This window comes from Petromyzon marinus, chromosome 62 (genome assembly GCF_048934315.1).
Source record: "Petromyzon marinus isolate PM22_M1 ecotype Great Lakes invasive population chromosome 62, UKy_Petmar_22M1.pri1.0, whole genome shotgun sequence".
Taxonomy (NCBI): Eukaryota; Metazoa; Chordata; class Hyperoartia; order Petromyzontiformes; family Petromyzontidae; genus Petromyzon; species Petromyzon marinus.
Genome location: NC_133728.1, coordinates 754,685 through 775,034, shown reverse-complemented (window position 1 = coordinate 775,034; position 20,350 = coordinate 754,685). Strand labels below are relative to the sequence as shown.

The window sequence follows — 20,350 nt, the reverse complement described above, 5'->3', positions numbered from 1 at the left end:
GCTCACCACGTGCTCACCACGTGCTCACCACTAGCTAGCTTGTGACGTGTGGTGCGTCTCGCGACCTTGTTGTTGTTGCTGCTGCTGCCTCCGCAGACTCCAGCCCCGAGCACGGCAAGGTGCAGCAGGCCAGCGAGTGCTGCAAGCGGATCCTGCTGTCCGTGAACACGGCCGTGCGGGAGGCGGAGAACGCACAGGTGACACACACACACAGACACACACACACAGACACACACACATAGACACACACACATAGACACACACACACACATAGACACACACACATAGACACACACACATAGACACACACACACAGACACACACACACAGACACACACACACAGACACACACACACAGACACACACACACACACACATAGACACACACACACAGACACACACACACACATAGACACACACACACAGACACACACACACACATAGACACACACACACAGACACACAGACACACACACATAGACACACACACATAGACACACACACACAGACACACACACAGACACACACACACAGACACACACACACAGACACACACACACACATAGACAACAACAACCGCCATTCGCCACTAAGTGGCGGTGACGTCACCACGACGCTTGTGCCAGGCTATGTGCACCCTGAGGCCACGTGAAGTGTCGAACGCCCGCTGGCAGGAGGTCACGGGGCAGACCCAGGTGCCACGGGTCGACTGACTGAGATGACTGGCTGATGCACCACCTGTGCCCCCTACTGTGCCAACCTGCTGTGCTTTAGCCACCCGGCGCTCCGCTCGCTGTTGTGAGCGTCGCTCCTCCGCCCTCCGTTGTTGTTGGAGGGCGACTGCCTCCAACTGCCCAGTAGCATCCTTCACGAGCCTCCTCCACAGAGGCCGATCTTGACACCGCTGGTACCAGTCATCGGCAAGTCCACTCAGCTCCACGTCCTCCTGTACCACATCACTCCATCTCTTCTCTAGCCCGTGCCGCGCCCGCTTAGCCCCCTCAATCCGGCCAAACAAAAGCTGTTTCGGCATGCGGTGGCTGGGCATGCGGGCTACATGACCCAGCCATCGCAGCCTTGCCTGCCGGAGGAGCTCACCGATGGGACCCTGCCCAGATCTTTCAAAGATTTGTGAGCTCCTCACACAATCCAGTCTGGTTAAACCCAGGATGGATCGTAGGCAGGTCAGCCTAAATGTTTCTAACCGGCGAAGATGTTCCATTAGGGGGGTCCACGTTTCGCAAGCGTAGAGAAGGGAGGGAATGACCGTGGCCGAGAAGACCTGAAGCTTAGTGCGGAGCGACAGACCAGGTAGCTTCCACACAGCGTTACGCAACCGATGAAAAGATATTGCCGCTCGACTGATTCGGAGTGAGACCTCTGCTGTTAAACTGGAGCCAGTCATAAGCACACTGCCCAGGTATGGGAAACTCTCCACTCTCTCCACAACTGCCCCATCACCGATTGGGAGTTGTGGGGGTGGAGTGTCCGATGGTACAAAATACCCAGGCAGGTGCTTAGTTTTGGTGGGGCTGATGGTAAGGCCCCACCTCTTAGTGGCACGCTCCAGTCTCAGCAGCAGCGTCTCCAACTCCTCCTCTGACTGAGCAGCTATTACCAAGTCATCAGCATACATAACGTGGTTGAGCAATAGGGAGCCATCCCTTGACCGCACCCGGGCATCGATTAGCCTCCCATTATATCTGTACCATATGGAGATTCCCCCGGTACAGCTATTGAAGGCTTCACGAACTACGTGGTCAAAATAGATGTTAAATAATGTGGGAGCCAGAGGACATCCCTGTCGCACCCCAAGGTGTACAGGGAATGGCTCTGACTCCCGGCCACGTAGTTTTACCCGGGCCCGCTCACCATCATGAAGGTCCTTAATGATCGTGAGCAGAGGGTCAGGTACTCCAAAAGCACGAAGAACGACCCAGAGCCCAGGCCTACTGATGGTATCATAGGCCTTGACCAGGTCAATAAAGCAGAGATGTAGGTCTTGTTGGAATTCCCTACACCTCTGCTGTAGCAGACGGACAGAAAATATGGCATCTGTGCAGGACCGCCCTTTCCTGAAACCGCATTGGGGCTCCGCAAGCCTCTCCTCAGCGTGCCTGGCAAGGCGATGCTGATTAATCCTTGCCAGGACCTTTCCCGGCACACTGAGGAGTGAGATGCCCCTGTAGTTGTTACAGTCTGTGCGGTCCCCCTTCTTAAAAAGGGGGACCACCAGGGCATCCTTCCAATCCTGCGGAACCCGTCCAGTGGTCCAGACTGTTGTTATGATGTCATATAGGGCAGTCTGTGCACAAACGCCACCCTCCCTCAGCATTTCGCTTGGGAGATCATCTCTGCCCGCTGCCTTTCCTGGTCTCAGACTCCGGATCGCCTTCAATACTTCCTCAGCAGATGGCACCTCAGCCAGCCACTCACAGGGGGTGACTTCATCCAATATTTGAGGCACCGCAGCCTCAGCAGGGTCATCCTCACTTTGTGCCACGATGTTTTCCTGGCTGTGGGATTTTCCCTCCCCCAGGACCTCACAGAAATGCTCAGCAAATCTGCGAACCTGTTCCTGGGGGTCGGAAATTGGATCACCGTTTTTTCCCCTAATGATGGTAATAGGTGTGGCGCTGCAGGTTACTTTTTTGATGGAGTTAAATAGCGATTTGTGATCACGGGCCACTGAGGCAGACTCCATCTCCTCAGCAACCCGCGACCACCACCCATCCTTGCAGCGCCTCACGGCTCTCCGAACCTCCGAGCGAAGGCTGCGGTAAGCCTCCTCATTCTCTGACGTGGGATTCTGTAGCCGATGACAGTGGGCCTGTCGCTTTTTCTCAACCATCCTGAACAACTCCTCTGTCATCCAGGGTGTCTGGGGAGGTCTGGACCGCGTACCCAAAGCAGCCATTGCAGCTGCATGAGTCACAGTCCTAAACCTCGCCCATTTACCCTCGACATCAGGAGGAGTCGGGGACGATGCCAATCCCAGCCGCAAGCGATGATGAAATTCTCGCTTGCAACTTTCATCAGATAACTGAGACCAGGCCACTTTAGGTTGGAATGGGGTCCTGGGTGTACACCCACCACCGGAGTGGAAGAATGGCAGGCGCATCTTACAGATGACTAGTCGATGGTCAGAGGGCAGATCAGCTCCACGGTAGGTCCTGGTGTCAAGGACATGGGCTCGCATTCGCTGGTCCGTCACTATGTAGTCCAGCAGATGTTCTTGCTTGGACCCGGCATGCATCCATGATGTTGTGTGGATGCGCCGATGCCGGAACAGCGTGTTGGTAATTACAAGCCCATGGGCTGCACAAAAATCTAGCAGCCTCCTACCGTTGTTATTGAGCTGATCTGGCCCATGCCCTCCAATCACTCCAGACCAGGTGCCAGTATCATGACCAACTCGGGCATTGAAGTCACCCAACATGATGACTCTATCCCGAGGGGCCACTTTAGCCAGCACCTGTGACAGGAGGTCATAGAAGGCATCTGACTCATCGGCTTTGCCTGCATCCCTCCACGGATGTTCATCTTCGGTGGGGGCATAAGTAACCACGACCACCATTCCTCGCCTCCGGTTGATGGGAAGGCGAGCCCAAAGTAGCCTGGGGCTTACAGCTTCCCACACCTCACCGCCACGCTCCCACGCCCCCTTCATTCTTTTGTTCAAAAGAAGACCCACACCCTGTTGTTTGGCAGTCTGCTGCCCCGAGTAGAGGACTGTCCACCCCTCATGGTGGCAGGAGCCAGAGCCGGTCCACCGGACCTCCTGAATGCCGCATAGATCCAGGCGGTACCGGTCCAGCTCCCGACAGAGGAGTGGCAGCCTCTCCTCTGCAGTGAGCGTTCGAACATTCCACGTGGCCACCCGTAGTGGCTTTTCGTTGTTTCTGGAGTAGCCCCGAGGGTAGGTATTCAATCTCCTGGCTCCGCCAATTGGGGTTTGGCCAGGAGACGTCATAGACGCCTGGCCCCCCGGGGCCTCCGGCACAAGCTTAGTTGTTACATATTTCACTTTAATTCGTGGTTTTGTGGTAATTAATTGAAGGTGGAGGGGTTACCAGCCCCTCGCACCCGTCCAGAGCCCCCGTTTAGCCCCTGTGGTGGACACATATGCCATGAGGGGAGGAGCCAATCGGAATTGGATCTCCCCCCACAGCACTGTCCACGACAGAGTTGCCCGTCCGGCACCGCGAGGAGGTAGGGGGTTGTTTTGCCGGACACACACACATAGACACACACACACAGACACACACACGCACACACACGCACACACGCACACACACGCACACACGCACACACACACAGACACACAGACACACACACGCACACACAGACACACACAGAGACACACACACAGACACACACAGGCACACACACACAGACGGACACACACACGCACACACACGCACACACAGACGCGCACACGTGGACGCACACACACAGACAAGACAAAGATCCCCCGTGTAGCCTTAACAGGCTGTAGGGGCAAGTGCTGTGAGCGAGCACCTTTAAAGGCCAGCACAGCACACGAGGGGGTGGGTGGCCAACACCGCGCCCGGCCGCCTTTGTCTCCCCAGTAGCGATGTTTACACACCGCACCAGGTACTCGTTTGAGGCCCAGGACCGGTGCAGATAATCGTCACTGGAGTTGGCCGTGAGCGGGAATCGAACCTGGGTCGCCGGGTTCACAGCGCAGCGTAGCGCTAACCACTACACTACCGCTCCCCACACACAGACACAGAGACACACGCACACAGACACACACGCACACAGACACGTACGCACACACGACGTACACGCCCGGACATACACGCGCACACACGCACACACGCACACGTACATTCACGTACACAGACACGCACGCACACACGCAGACAAACGCACGCGTACTTATACGCGCGCACACACAGAGACGCACGCACATTTACACTCGCATAGAGACACCTACACACGGCCACGCAGCCATACACACAGCCATACACACAGCCATACACACAGTCATACACACAGCCATACACACAGCCATACACACAACCATACACACAGCCATACACACAGCCATACACACAGCCATACACACAGCCATACACACAGCCATACACAGCCATACACACAGCCATACACACAGCCATACACACAGCTATACACACAGCTATACACACAGCCATACACACAGCCATACACACAGCCATACACACAGCCATACACACAGCCAATGCTGATGGTCTGAGTGAGACTCAGGGAGACCGGGTCTCAGTGTCAGAGTCTTGAGTGAGCCTCAGGGAGACCAGGTCTCAGGATCACAGTCTTGAGTGAGACTCAGTGAGACCGGGCCTCAGGGTCAGAGTCTGAGTGAGACTCAGGGAGACCGGGTCTCAGGGTCACAGTCTTGAGTGAGACTCAGGGAGACCGGGTCTCAGGGTCACAGTCTTGAGTGAGACTCAGGGAGTCCGGGTCTCAGGGTCACAGTCTTCAGTGAGACTCAGGGAGACCTGGTCTCAGGATCACAGTCTTGAGTGAGACTCAGGGAGTCCGGGTCTCAGGATCAGAGTCTTGAGTGAGACTCAGGGAGACCGGGTCTCAGGGTCACAGTCTTGAGTGAGACTCAGGGAGTCCGGGTCTCAGGGTCACAGTCTTGAGTGAGACTCAGGGAGACCGGGTCTCAGGGTCACAGTCTTGAGTGAGACTCAGGGAGTCCGGGTCTCAGGGTGACAGTCTTGAGTGAGACTCAGGGAGACCGGGTCTCAGGATCACAGTCTTGAGTGAGACTCAGGGAGTCCGGGTCTCAGGGTCACAGTCTTGAGTGAGACTCAGGGAGACCGGGCCTCAGGGTCAGAGTCTGAGTGAGACTCAGGGAGACCGGGTCTCAGGGTCACAGTCTTGAGTGAGACTCAGGGAGACCGGGCCTCAGGGTCACAGTCTTGAGTGAGACTCAGGGAGACCGGGTCTCAGGGTGACAGTCTTGAGTGAGACTCAGGGAGACCGGGTCTCAGGGTCAGAGTCTTGAGTGAGACTCAGTGAGACCGGGTCTCAGGATCACAGTCTTGAGTGAGACTCAGGGAGACCGGGCCTCAGGATCACAGTCTGAGTAAGACTCAGGGAGACCGGGCCTCAGGGTCACAGTCTTGAGTGAGACTCAGGGAGACTGGGTCTCAGGATCACAGTCTTGAGTGAGACTCAGGGAGTCCCAGCTGATCGCTGCTGCACTGTGCCACTCACTGCGTGGCAGCGCCTGCAAGACTACCAACGCAGGATGGACGTCTCCCCGTTCCTGGAGAAGACGCAGTACCCCTACATTGCTGAGTTCAAGGTGGGCCCAACCCCACCACCACCATCGTCACCACCACCACCTCCACCACCACCACCACCCCCACCACCACCACCACCACCCCCACCACCACCACCACCACCCCCACCACTACCACCACCACCACCCCCACCACCACCACCACCACCACCCCCACCACCACCACCACCCCCACCACTACCACCACCACCACCACCCCCACCACCACCACCACCACCACCCCCACCACCACCACCACCACCCCCACCACCACCGTGTGTCATCGTCACACGCTGACGTCATTGACTGTCTTCTTTGGTTCTTTCGGTAAAGTCACCACGTAGAATGAGAATAAAATTCTAAATTGATAAAATAAAATAACACAATAATATTCTCACGACGTTTTGGCCACAACACAAGCGGCCTTCATCAGGTGAAGGGACGAGACTGTCTGGAGGACAGCGCTGGAGCGAACACAGCCAAGCTCAGACCGCGACCTTTAAGCTGTGTGAGAAGAAACAGAGCGCCTTGACAAAGGAATTAGCATAGAATTTATCATTGAAGTAGCTGAGTGATTAGCTTGTGACTGGTCATAGAAATAGCTATGTGTGTAACTGTGTGTGTACGTGTGTGTGTAACTGTGTGTGTAACTGTGTGTGTACGTGTGTGTGTAACTGTGTGTGTAACTGTGTGTGTGTAACTGTGTGTGTGTAACTGTGTGTGTGTGTAACTGTGTGTGTGTAACTGTGTGTGTGTGTAACTGTGTGTGTATGTGTGTGTGTAACTGTATGTGTGTGTGTGTAACTGTGTGTGTGTAGCTGTGTGTGTGTGTGTAACTGTGTGTGTGTGTAACTGTGTGTGTATGTGTGTGTGTGTAACTGTGTTTGTGTGTGTAACTTTGTGTGTAACTGTGTGTGTGTGTAACTTTGTGTGTAACTGTGTGTGTGTGTAACTGTGTGTGTAACTGTGTGTGTGTGTGTAACTGTGTGTGTATGTCTGTGTGTGTAACTTTGTGTGTAACTGTGTGTGTGTGTAACTGTGTGTATGTGTGTGTGTGTAACTGTGTGTGTGTGTGTAACTGTGTGTGTGTAACTGTGTGTATGTAACTGTGTGTGTGTAACTGTGTGTGTGTGTGTGTAACTGTGTGTGTGTATCTGTGTGTGTAACTTTGTGTGTAACTGTGTGTGTGTGTAACTGTGTGTGTGTGACTGTGTGTGTGTGTGTAACTGTGTGTATGTGTGTGTGTGTAACTGTGTGTATCTGTGTGTGTAACTTTGTGTGTAACTGTGTGTGTGTGTAACTGTGTGTGTATGTGTGTGTGTAACTGTGTGTGTAACTGTGTGTGTATGTGTGTGTGTGTAACTGTGTGTGTAACTGTGTGTGTGTAACTGTGTGTGTAACTGTGTGTGTATGTGTGTGTGTGTAACTGTGTGTGTGTGTGTGTGTGTAACTGTGTGTGTATGTGTGTGTGTGTAACTGTGTGTGTGTAACTGTGTGTGTGTGTAACTGTGTGTATCTGTGTGTGTAACTTTTTTGTGTAACTGTGTGTGTGTGTAACTGTGTGTGTGTATGTGTGTGTGTGTAACTGTGTCTGTGTAACTGTGTATGTGTGTGTGTGTAACTGTGTGTGTATGTGTGTGTGTGTAACTGTGTGTGTATGTGTGTGTGTGTAACTGTGTGTGTATGTGTGTGTGTGTAACTGTGTGTGTATGTGTGTGTGTGTAACTGTGTGTGTATGTGTGTGTGTGTGTAACTGTGTGTGTGTGTAACTGTGTGTATTATGTGTGTGTGTGTGTAACTGTGTGTGTAACTGTGTGTGTATGTGTGTGTGTGTGTAACTGCGTGTGTATGTGTGTGTGTGTAACTGTGTGTGTGTTGTGTAACTGTGTGTGTGTGTAACTGTGTGTGTATGTGTGTGTGTGTAACTGTGTGTATGTGTGTGTGTGTAACTGTGTGTGTGTGTAACTGTGTGTATGTGTGTGTGTAACCGTGTGTGTGTGTAACTGTGTGTGTGTGTAACTGTGTGTGTGTTGTGTAACCGTGTGTACGTGTGTAACTGTGTGTATGTGTGTGTAACTGTGTGTGTGTGTAACTGTGTGTGTGTAACTGTGTGTACGTGTGTAACTGCGTGTGTAACTGTGTGTGTGTGTAACTGTGTGTGTGTGTGTAACTGTGTGTGTGTGTAACTGCGTGTGTATGTGTGTAACTGTGTATGTGTGTAACTGTGTGTGTAACTGCGTGTGTGTGTGTGTAACTGTGTGTGTGTGTAACTGTGTGTGTGTTGAGTAACTGTGTGTGTAACTGTGTGTAACTGTGTGTGTGTGTATAACTGTGTGTGTGTAGAATCTGGACCTCACCAAGCGCAAGATGCTGCATGAGGGGCCACTCACCTGGCGCCTTAACAAAGAGAAGACGCTTGGTGACTACACTCACCCTCACTCACCCTCACTCACCCTCACCCTCACTCACCCTCACTCACACTCACCCTCACACTCACCCTCACACTCACCCTCACTCACCCTCACACTCACCCTCACTCACACTCACCCTCACTCACACTCACCCTCACACTCACCCTCACACTCACCCTCACACTCACCCTCACCCTCACTCACCCTCACACTCACCCTCACTCACCCTCACACTCACCCTCACTCACCCTCACTCACCCTCACACTCACCCTCACTCACCCTCACACTCACCCTCACACTCACCCTCACTCACCCTCACACTCACTCACACTCACCCTCACTCACCCTCACACTCACCCTCACTCACCCTCACCCTCACTCACCCTCACACTCACCCTAACCCTCACTCACCCTCACTCACCCTCACCTCACACTCACTCACACTCACCCTCACACTCACCCTCACTCACCCTCACTCACACTCACCCTCACTCACCCTCACTCACCCTCCCTCACTCTCACCCTCACACTCACACTCACCCTCACTCACACCCTCACTCACCCTCACACTCACCCTCACCCTCACTCACCCTCACTCACACTCACCCTCACACTCACCCTCACTCACCCTCACTCACCCTCACACTCACCCTCACACTCACCCTCACTCACCCTCACACTCACCCTCACTCACCCTCACACTCACTCACACTCACCCTCACTCACCCTCACACTCACTCACACTCACACTCACCCTCACTCACCCTCACACTCACCCTCACTCACCCTCACTCACCCTCACACTCACCCTCACACTCACCCTCACTCACACTCACCCTCACACTCACCCTCACTCACCCTCACACTCACCCTCACTCACCCTCACACTCACCCTCACTCACCCTCACCCTCACCATCACTCACCCTCACACTCACCCTCACTCACCCTCACACTCATCCTCACTCACACTCACCCTCACTCACCCTCACTCACCCTCACTCACACTCACACTCACTCACCCTCACTCACCCTCACTCACACTCACACTCACCCTCACACACACTCACCCTCACTCACCCTCACTCACACTCACACTCACCCTCACACTCACCCTCACTCACCCTCACACTCACCCTCACTCACCCTCACTCACCCTCACACTCACCCTCACTCACCCTCACTCACCCTCACACTCACCCACACTCACCCTCACACTCACCCACACTCACCCTCACTCACCCTCACACTCACCCTCACTCACCCTCACTCACCCTCACACTCACTCACACTCACCCTCACACTCACCCACACTCACCCTCACACTCACCCTCACTCACCCTCACTCTCACCCTCACTCACCCTCACACTCACCCTCACTCACCCTCACTCACTCTCACCCTCACTCACCCTCACTCACCCTCACACTCTCCCTCACACTCTCACTCACCCTCACCCTCACTCACACTCACCCTCACACTCACCCACACTCACCCTCACACTCACCCTCACTCACCCTCACTCTCACCCTCACTCACCCTCACACTCACCCTCACTCACCCTCACTCACTCTCACCCTCACTCACCCTCACTCACCCTCACACTCTCCCTCACACTCTCACTCACCCTCACCCTCACTCACTCTCACCCTCACTCACCCTCACTCACCCTCACTCACCCTCACACTCACTCACCCTCACACTCACCCTCACACTCACCCTCACTCACTCTCACCCTCACTCACCCTCACCCTCACTCACCCTCACTCACCCTCACACTCACCCTCACTCACACTCACCCTCACACTCACCCTCACTCACCCTCACACTCACCCTCACTCACCCTCACTCACCCTCACACTCACTCACCCTCACACTCACCCTCACTCACCCTCACACTCACTCTCACCCTCACACTCACCCTCACTCACCCTCACTCACACTCACCCTCACTCACCCTCACTCACCCTCACTCACACTCACACTCACCCTCACACTCACCCTCACACTCACCCTCACTCACCCTCACACTCACCCTCACACTCACCCTCACTCACCCTCACTCACCCTCACACTCACTCACACTCACCCTCACTCACCCTCACACTCACCCTCACTCACTCTCACACTCACCCTCACTCTCACTCACTCTCCCTCACTCACCCTCACTCACCCTCACTCACACTCACACTCACCCTCACTCACCCTCACACTCACCCTCACACTCACCCTCACACTCACCCTCACTCACCCTCACACTCACCCTCACACTCACCCTTACACTCACCCTCCCTCACCCTCCCTCACACTCACCCTCACTCACCCTCACACTCACCCTCACACTCACCCTCACTCACCCTCACTCTCACTCACTCTCCCTCACACTCTCCCTCACACTCACCCTCACACTCACCCTCACCCTCACTCACCCTCACTCACCCTCACTCACACTCACCCTCACACTCACTCACCCTCACCCTCACTCACCCTCACACTCACTCACCCTCACACTCACCCTCACTCACCCTCACTCACACTCACCCTCACACTCACTCACCCTCACTCACACTCACTCACCCTCACCCTCACTCACCCTCACACTCACTCACCCTCACACTCACCCTCACTCACCCTCACTCACACTCACCCTCACTCACCCTCACTCACACTCACCCTCACTCACACTCACTCACACTCACTCACCCTCACTCACCCTCACTCTCACCCTCACTTACCCTCACTCACCCTCACTCACCCTCACCCTCACTCACCCTCACACTCACCCTCACACTCACTCACCCTTACACTCACCCTCACACTCACTCACCCTCACACTCACCCTCACTCACCCTCACCCTCACTCACCCTCACCCTCACACTCACCCTCACACTCACCCTCACACTCACTCACCCTCACTCTGACACTCACTCTCACTTTCACACTCACCCTCACTCACCCTCACACTCACCCTCACTCACCCTCACCCTCACTCACACTCACCCTCACTCACCCTCACCCTCACTCACACTCACCCTCACTCACCCTCACTCACCCTCACTCACCCTCACTCACCCTCACACTCACCATCACTCACACTCACCCTCACTCACACTCACCCTCACTCACACTCACTCACCCTCACCCTCACTCACACTCACCCTCACCCTCACACTCACTCACCCTCACTCACACACTCACCCTCACACTCACCCTCACTCACCCTCACTCACCCTCACTCTGACACTCACCCTCACTCACCCTCACACTCACCCTCACTCACCCTCACTCTGACACTCACCCTCACTCACCCTCACACTCACTCACACTCACCCTCACTCACCCTCACACTCACCCTCACACTCACTCACCCTCACACTCACTCACACACTCACACTCACCCTCACACTCACCCTCACTCACCCTCACTCACCCTCACTCTGACACTCACCCTCACTCACCCTCACTCACCCTCACTCTGACACTCACCCTCACTCACCCTCACACTCACCCTCACTCACCCTCACACTCACCCTCACACTCACTCACCCTTACACTCACCCTCACACTCACTCACACTCACTCACCCTCACTCACCCTCACACTCACCCTCACTCACCCTCACCCTCACTCACCCTCACCCTCACACTCACCCTCACACTCACTCACCCTCACTCTGACCCTCACTCACACTCACTCACTCACACTCACCCTCACTCTGACCCTCACTCACCCTCACCCTCACTCACCCTCACACTCACCATCACTCACACTCACCCTCACTCACACTCACTCACCCTCACCCTCACTCACCCTCACCCTCACACTCACCCTCACACTCACCCTCACACTCACTCACCCTCACTCTGACACTCACTCTCACTTTCACACTCACCCTCACTCACCCTCACACTCACCCTCACTCACCCTCACTCACCCTCACTCACCCTCACTCACCCTCACCCTCACTCACCCTCACACTCACCCTCACTCACACTCACCCTCACTCACACTCACTCACCCTCACTCACACTCACACTCACCCTCACTCACACTCACCCTCACTCACCCTCACACTCACCCTCACACTCACTCACCCTCACACTCACTCACCCTTACACTCACCCTCACACTCACTCACCCTCACTCACCCTCACACTCACCCTCACTCACCCTCACCCTCACTCACCCTCACCCTCACACTCACCCTCACACTCACCCTCACTCTGACACTCACTCTCACCTTCACACTCACCCTCACTCACCCTCACTCTGACCCTCACCCTCACTCACCCTCACTCACACTCACTCCCCCTCACCCTCACACCCTCACTCTGACCCTCACACCCTCACCCTCACCCTCTGACCCTCACCCTCTGACCCCCCCCCCAGACCTGCACGTGCTGCTGCTGGAGGACCTCGTGGTGCTGCTGCAGCGTCAGGAGGAGAAGTTGGTGCTGCGCTGCCACAGCCAGCAGCTTGGGGGCGCCTCCGACACGAGGCAGATCTACAGCCCCATCGTGAAGCTGGGCACCGTGCTCCTGCGTGAGGTGGCACGAGGTGGGCACGGCGGGGGGGGGGGCACGGGGGGGGGGCACGGGGGGGGGGCACGGGGGGAGGGCACGCTGAGCCGTGGGGTCACGAGGTGTGTCTGTACGTGTGTCTCTGCGTGCGTGTGTCTGTGCGTGTGTCTGTGAGTGTGTGTCCGTACGTGCGTGTGTCTCTGCGTGCGTGTGCGTGCGTGTGTCTGTACGTGCGTGTGTCTGTGCGTGTGTCTGTGAGTGCGTGTGTCTGTGCGTGCGTGTGTCTATACGTGCGTGCGTGTGTCCGTGCGTGTGTCTGTACGTGCGTGTGTCTGTGCGTGTGTCTGTGCGTGCGTGTGTCTGTTCGTGTGTCTGTGGGTGTGTGTGTCTGTGCGTGTGTCTGTACGTGTGTGTGTCTGTACGTGTGTCTGTGCGTGTGTCTGTGGGTGTGTGTGTCTATACGTGCGTGCATGTGTCCGTACGTGTGTCTGTACGTGCGTGTGTCTGTACGTGTGTCTGTGAGTGTGTGTGTCTGTACGTGCGTGTGTCTGTGCGTGCGTCTGTGAGTGCGTGTGTCTGTGCGTGCGTCTGTGAGTGTGTGTGTCTGTACGTGCGTGTGTCTGTGCGTGTGTCTGTGAGTGCGTGTGTCTGTACGTGCGTGTGTCTGTGCGTGTGTCTGTGAGTGTGTGTGTCTGTACGTGCGTGTGTCTGTGCGTGTGTCTGTGAGTGTGTGTGTCTGTACGTGCGTGTGTCTGTGCGTGTGTCTGTACGTCCGTGTGTCTGTACGTGCATGTGTCCGTGTGTGTCTGTGCGTGTGTCCGTGCGTATCTCTGTGCGTGTGTCTGTGCGTGTGTCTGTGCGTGCGTGTGTCTGTGCGTGCGTGCATGTGTCTGTGCGTGTGTCTGTGCGTGCGTGTGTCTGTGCGTGCGTGTGTCTGTGCGTGCGTGTGTCTGTGCGTGCGTGTGTCTGTGCGTGCGTGTGTCTGTGCGTGCGTGTGTCTGTGCGTGCGTGTCTGTGCGTGCGTGTGTCTAGACAAGCACGCGTTCTTCATGATCAGCACGTCCCAGCTGGGTCCCCAGATCTACGAGCTGGTGGCCGTGAGCGTGTCGGAGCGCCGCGCCTGGTGGCAGCGGCTGAGCGACGCCGTCGCCGCCACGCGCAAGAAGAGCACCGTCCTGCTGGGCATCGCTCACAAGGAGGGCGACGGGCCCACCTCGCCCTGCCCCCCCGAGTACACGCGCACGCACACACGCACGTACACGCACACACGCAATGTACACACGCAACGTACACACACAACGTACACACGCAACGTACACACGCATACACGCAACGTACACACGCACACACGCAACGTACACACGCAATGTACACACGCAACGTACACACTCAACGTACACGCATACACGCAACGTACACACGCAACGCACACGCATACACGCAACGTACACACGCAACGCACACGCATACACGCAACGTACACACGCAACGCACACGCATACACGCAACGTACACACGCAACGTACACACGCAACATACACGCACACATGCAACGTACACGCGCACGTACACACGCACGTACACACGCAACGTACACACGCAACGTACACGTGCACTCGCAATGTACACGCATACACGCACGTACACACGTACACGCAACGCACACACGCAATGTACACACGCAACGTACACACGCAACGTACACACGTACACACACGCACGCACACACGTACACGCACACGCACGTACACGCACACACGCAACGTACACGCATACACACATGCAACGTACACGCATACATACACGTACACGCACACATGCAACGTACACGCATACACACGTACACGCATACACACGCGTACACGCGTACCCGCGCACACGCAACGTACACGCATACACACACGTACACGCATAAACACACGCACACGCATACACACACGTACACGCCACTCGCAACGTACACGCGCACACACACGTACACGCGCACTCGCACGTACACGCACTCGCAACGTACACGCATACACACACGTACGTGTGCACACAGGCGTATATGAGTGTGTGTGTGTGTGAGTATGTGAGTTAGAGTGTGTGAGTGTGTGTGTGAGTGTGTGAGTGTGTGTGAGTGTGTGAGTGTGAGAGTTGTTGCTGAGTGTGTGTGAGTGTGTGTGAGTGTGTGTGTGAGTGTGTGTGAGTGTGTGCGGTGCCGGACGGACAACTCTGTCGTGGACAGTGCTGTGGGGGGAGGGCCAATTCCGATTGGCTCCTCCCCTCATGGCGTCTGTGTCCACTACAGTGGCTAAACGGGGGCTCTGGATGGGTGTGAGGGGCTGGTAACCCCTCCACCTTCAATTAATTACCACTAAACCACGAGTTAAACTGAAATATGTAACTAATAAGCTTGTGCCGAAGGCCCCGGGGGGACAGGCTTCTATGACGTCTCCTGGCCAAATCCCAATTGGCGGAGCCAGGAGAATGAATCTCTACCCTCGGGGCTCCTCCAGAAACAACGAAAAGCCACTACGGATGGCCACGTGGAATGTTCGAATACTCGCTGCAGAGGAGAGGCTGCCACTCCTCTGTCGGGAGCTGGACCGCTACTGCCTGGATCTCTGTGGCATTCAGGAGGTCCGGTGGACCGGTTCTGGCTCCTGCCACCATGAGGGGTGGACAGTCCTCTACTCGGGGCAGGAGACTGCCAAACAACAGGGTGTGGCTCTTCTTTTGAACAAAAGAATGAAGGGGGCGTGGGAGCGTGGCGGTGAGGTGTGGGAAGCTGTAAGCCCCAGGCTACATTGGGCTCGCCTTCCCATCAACCGGAGGCGAGGAGTGGTGGTCGTGGTTACTTATGCCCCCACCGAAGACGAACATCCGTGTAGGGATGCAGGCAAAGCCGATGAGTCAGATGCCTTCTATGACCTCCTGTCACAGGTGCTGGCTAAAGTGGCACCTCGGGATAGAGTCATCATGTTGGGTGACTTCAATGCCCGAGTTGGTCATGATGCTGGCACCTGGTCTGGAGTGATTGGAGGGCATGGGCCAGATCAGCTCAATAACAACGGTAGGAGGCTGCTAGAATTTTGTGCAGCCCATGGGCTTGTAATTACCAACACGCTGTTCCGGCATCGGCGCATCCACACAACATCATGGATGCATGCCGGGTCCAAGCAAGAACATCTGCTGGAATAAAAAAAATAGTGACGGACCAGCGGATGCGAGCCCATGTCCTTGACACCAGGACCTACCCGTGGAGCTGATCTGCCCTCTGACCATCGACTAGTCATCTGTAAGATGTGCCTGCCATTCTTCCACTCCGGTGGTGGGTGTACACCCAGGACCCCATTCCAACCTAAAGTGGCCTGGTCTCAGTTATCTGATGAAAGTTGCAAGCGAGAATTTCATCATCGCTTGCGGCTGGGATTGGCATCGTCCCCCACTCCTCCTGATGTCGAGGGTAAATGGGCGAGGTTTAGGACTGTGACTCATGCAGCTGTAATGGCTGCTTTGGGTACACGGTCCAGACCTCCCCAGAGATCCTGGCTGACAGAGCAGGTGTTCAGAATGGTTGAGAAAAATCGACAGGCCCACTGTCATCGGCTACAGAATCCCACGTCAGAGAATGAGGAGGCTTACCGCAGCCTTCGCTCGGAGGTTCGGAGAGCCGTGAGGCGCTGCAAGGATGGGTGGTGGTCGCGGGTTGCTGAGGAGATGGAGTCTGCCTCAGTGGCCCGCGATCACAAATCTCTATTTAACTCCATCAAAAAAGTAACCTGCAGCGCCACACTTATTACCATCATTAGGGGAAAAAACGGTGATCCAATCTCTGACCCCTAGAAACAGGTTTGCAGATTTGCTGAGCATTTCTGTGAGGTCCTGGGGGAGGGAAAATGCCTCAGCCAGGAAAACATCGTGGCACAAAGTGAGGATGACCCTGCTGAAGCTGCGGTGCCTCAAATATTGGAAGAAGTCACCCCCTGTGAGTGGCTGGCTGAAGTGCCATCTGTTGAGGAAGTACTGAAGGCGATCTGGAGTCTGAGACCAGGAAAGGCAGCGGGCAGAGATGATCTCCCAAGCGAAATGCTGAGGGAGGGTGGCGTTTGTGCACAAGACTGCCCTATATTTCATAACAACAGTCTGGACCACTGGACGGGTTCCGCAGGATTGGAATGATGCCCTGGTGGTCCCCCTCTTTAAGAAGGGAGACCGCACAGACTGTAACAACTACAGGGGCATCTCACTCATCAGTGTGCCGGGAAAGGTGCTGGCAAAGATTATTCAACATCGCCTTGCCAGGCACGCTGAGGAGAGGCTTGCGGAGCCCCAATGCGGTTTCAGGAAAGGGCGGTCCTGCACAGATGGCATATTTTCTGTCCGTCTGCTACAGCAGAGGTGTAGGGAATTCCAACAAGACCTACATCTCTGCTTTATTGACCTGGTCAAGGCCTATGATACCATCAGTAGGCCTGGGCTCTGGGTTGTTCTTCATGCTTTTGGAGTACCTGACCCTCTGCTCACGCTCATTAAGGACCTTCATGATGGTGAGCGGGCCCGGGTAAAACTACGTGGCCGGGAGTCCGAGCCATTCCCTGTACACCTTGGGGTGCGACAGGGATGTCCTCTGGCTCCCACATTATTTAACATCTATTTTGACCACGTAGTTCATGAAGCCTTCAATAGCTGTACCGGGGGAATCTCCATATGGTACAGATATAATAGGAGGCTGATCGATGCCCGGGTGCAGTCAAGGGATGGCTCCCTATTGCTCAACCACGTTATGTATGCTGATGATTTGGTAATAGCTGCTCATTCAGAGGAGGAGCTGGAGACGCTGCTGCTGAGACTGGAGCGTGCCACTAAGAGGTGGGGCCTTACCATCAGCCCCACCAAAACTAAGCACCTGCCTGGGTATTTTGTACTATCGGACACTCCACCCCCACAACTCCCAATCGGTGATGGGGCAGTTGTGGAGAGAGTGGAGAGTTTCCCATACCTGGGATGTGTGCATATGACCGGCTCCAGTTTAACAGCAGAGGTCTCACTCCGAATCAGTCAAGCGGCAATATCTTTTCATCGGTTGCGTAACGCTGTGTGGAAGCTACCTGGTCTGTCGCTCCGCACTAAGCTTCAGGTCTTCTCGGCCACGGTCATTCCCTCCCTTCTCTACGCTTGCGAAACGTGGACCCCCCTAATGGAACATCTTCGCCGGTTAGAAACATTTAGGCTGGCCTGCCTACGATCCATCCTGGGTTTAACCAGACTGGATTGTGTGAAGAGCTCACAAATCATTGAAAGATCTGCTGCAAAGTCCCATCGGTGAGCTCCTCCGGCGGGCAAGGCTGCGATGGCTGGGTCATGTAGCCCGCATGCCCAGCCTCCGCATGCCGAAACAGCTTTTGTTCGGCCGGATTGAGGGGGCTAAACGGGCGCGACACGGGCTAGAGAAGAGATGGAGTGATGTGGTACAGGAGGATGTGGAGCTGAGTGGACTTGCCGATGACTGGTACCAGCGTTCTCAAGATCGGCCTCTGTGGAGGAGGCTCGTGAAGGATGCTACTGGGCAGTTGGAGGCAGTCGCCCTCCAACAACTACGGAGGGCGGAGGAGCGACGCTCACAACAACGAGCGGAGCGCCAGGTGGCTAAAGCACAGCAGGTTGGCACAGTAGGGGGCACAGGTGGTGCATCAGCCAGTCATCTCAGTCAGTCGACCCGTGGCACCTGGTTCTGCCCCGTGACCTCCTGCCAGCGGGCGTTCGACACTTCACGTGGCCTCAGGGTGCACATAGCCTGGCACAAGCGTCGTGGTGACGTCACCGCCACTTAGTGGTTAAAGGCGGTTGTTGTTGTGTGAGTGAGTGTGTGAGTGTGTGTGAGTGTGTGAGTGAGTGTGAGTGAATGTGTGAGTGTGTGCGTGAGTGTGTGTGAGTGTGAGTGAATGTGAGTGTGTGTGTGAGTGTGTGTGAGTGAATGTGAGTGAGTGAGTGAGTGTGTGAGTGAGTGTGAGTGAATGTGAGTGAGTGTGTGTTTGTGAGTGTGTGAGTGAGTGTGTGTGAGTGAGTGAGTGTGTGAGTATGAGTGAGTGTGAATGTGAGTGTGTGAGTGAGTGTGTGAGTGTGTGAGTGTGTGTGAGTGAATGTGAGTGAGTGTGTGTGTGAGTGAGTGTGTGAGTGTGTGAGTGTGTGAGTGAGTGAGTGTGAGTGAATGTGAGTGTGAGTGAATGTGTGTGTGTGTGAGTGTGTGAGTGAATGTGAGTGTGTGTGAGTGAGTGTGAGTGTGTGAGTATGAGTGAGTGTGAGTGAATGTGAGTGTGTGTGAGTGAGTGTGTGTGAGTGTGAGTGTGTGAGTGAGTGTGTGTGAGTGAATGTGAGTGTGTGAGTGAGTGTGAGTGTGTGTGAGTGTGAGTGAGTGTGTGAGTGTGTGTGTGAGTGTGTGTGTGAGTGTGTGTGTGTGTGAGTGTGTGTGAGTGTGAGTGAATGTGAGTGTGTGTGTGTGTGAGTGTGTGTTAGTGTTAGTGTGAGTGAGTGTGAGTGAATGTGAGTGAGTGTGAGTGTATGAGTATGAGTGTGTGAGTGAGTGTGAGTGAGTGTGTGAGTGTGTGAGTGTGAGTGAGTGTGTGAGTGTGAGTGAGTGAATGTGAGTGTGAGTGTGTAAGTGAGTGAGTGAGTGTGAGTGAATGTGAGTGAGTGAATGTGAGTGTGTGTGTGTGTGAGTGTGTGAGTGTGTGTTGTGGGGAGCGATAGTGTAGCGGTTAGCGCTACGCTGCGCTATGAACCTGGCGACCCGGGTTCGATTCCCGCTCACGGCCAACACCAGTGACGATTATCTGAACCGGTCCCGGGCCTCCCCTAGGTCGACTCAGCCTCAAATGAGTACCTGGTGTGGTGTGTAAACATTGCCACTAGGGAGACAAAGGCGGTCGGGCGTGGTGCTGGCCACCCACCCCCTCGTGTACCGTTCCGGCCTTCATAGGTGCTCGCTAACAGCACTTGCTCCTACAGTCTGTCAAGGCTATATGGGGGATCTTTGTCTTTGTTAGTGTGTGTGTGTGTGTGAGTGTGTGTGTGAGTGTGTGTGTGTGAGTGTGTGAGTGAGTGAGTGTGAGTGTGTTAGTGTGAGTGTGTGTG

General features: G+C 55.1%; 1 protein-coding gene across 4 annotated transcripts in view; it reads left to right on the top strand.

The window, feature by feature from the left end:
* LOC116955844 (rho guanine nucleotide exchange factor 11-like) overlaps positions 1-20,350 on the top strand; it is a 123,630-nt gene that overhangs the window by 81,187 nt on the left and 22,093 nt on the right. For all 4 annotated transcript variants that reach the window (XM_076053626.1, XM_076053625.1, XM_076053624.1 and 1 more), the window contains exons 20-24: positions 97-197; positions 6,245-6,325; positions 8,645-8,720; positions 13,101-13,268; positions 14,264-14,462. In XM_076053626.1, coding sequence (XP_075909741.1) covers positions 97-197; positions 6,245-6,325; positions 8,645-8,720; positions 13,101-13,268; positions 14,264-14,462 — 625 coding nt within the window. The remainder of the gene's footprint in view (positions 1-96; positions 198-6,244; positions 6,326-8,644; positions 8,721-13,100; positions 13,269-14,263; positions 14,463-20,350) is intronic.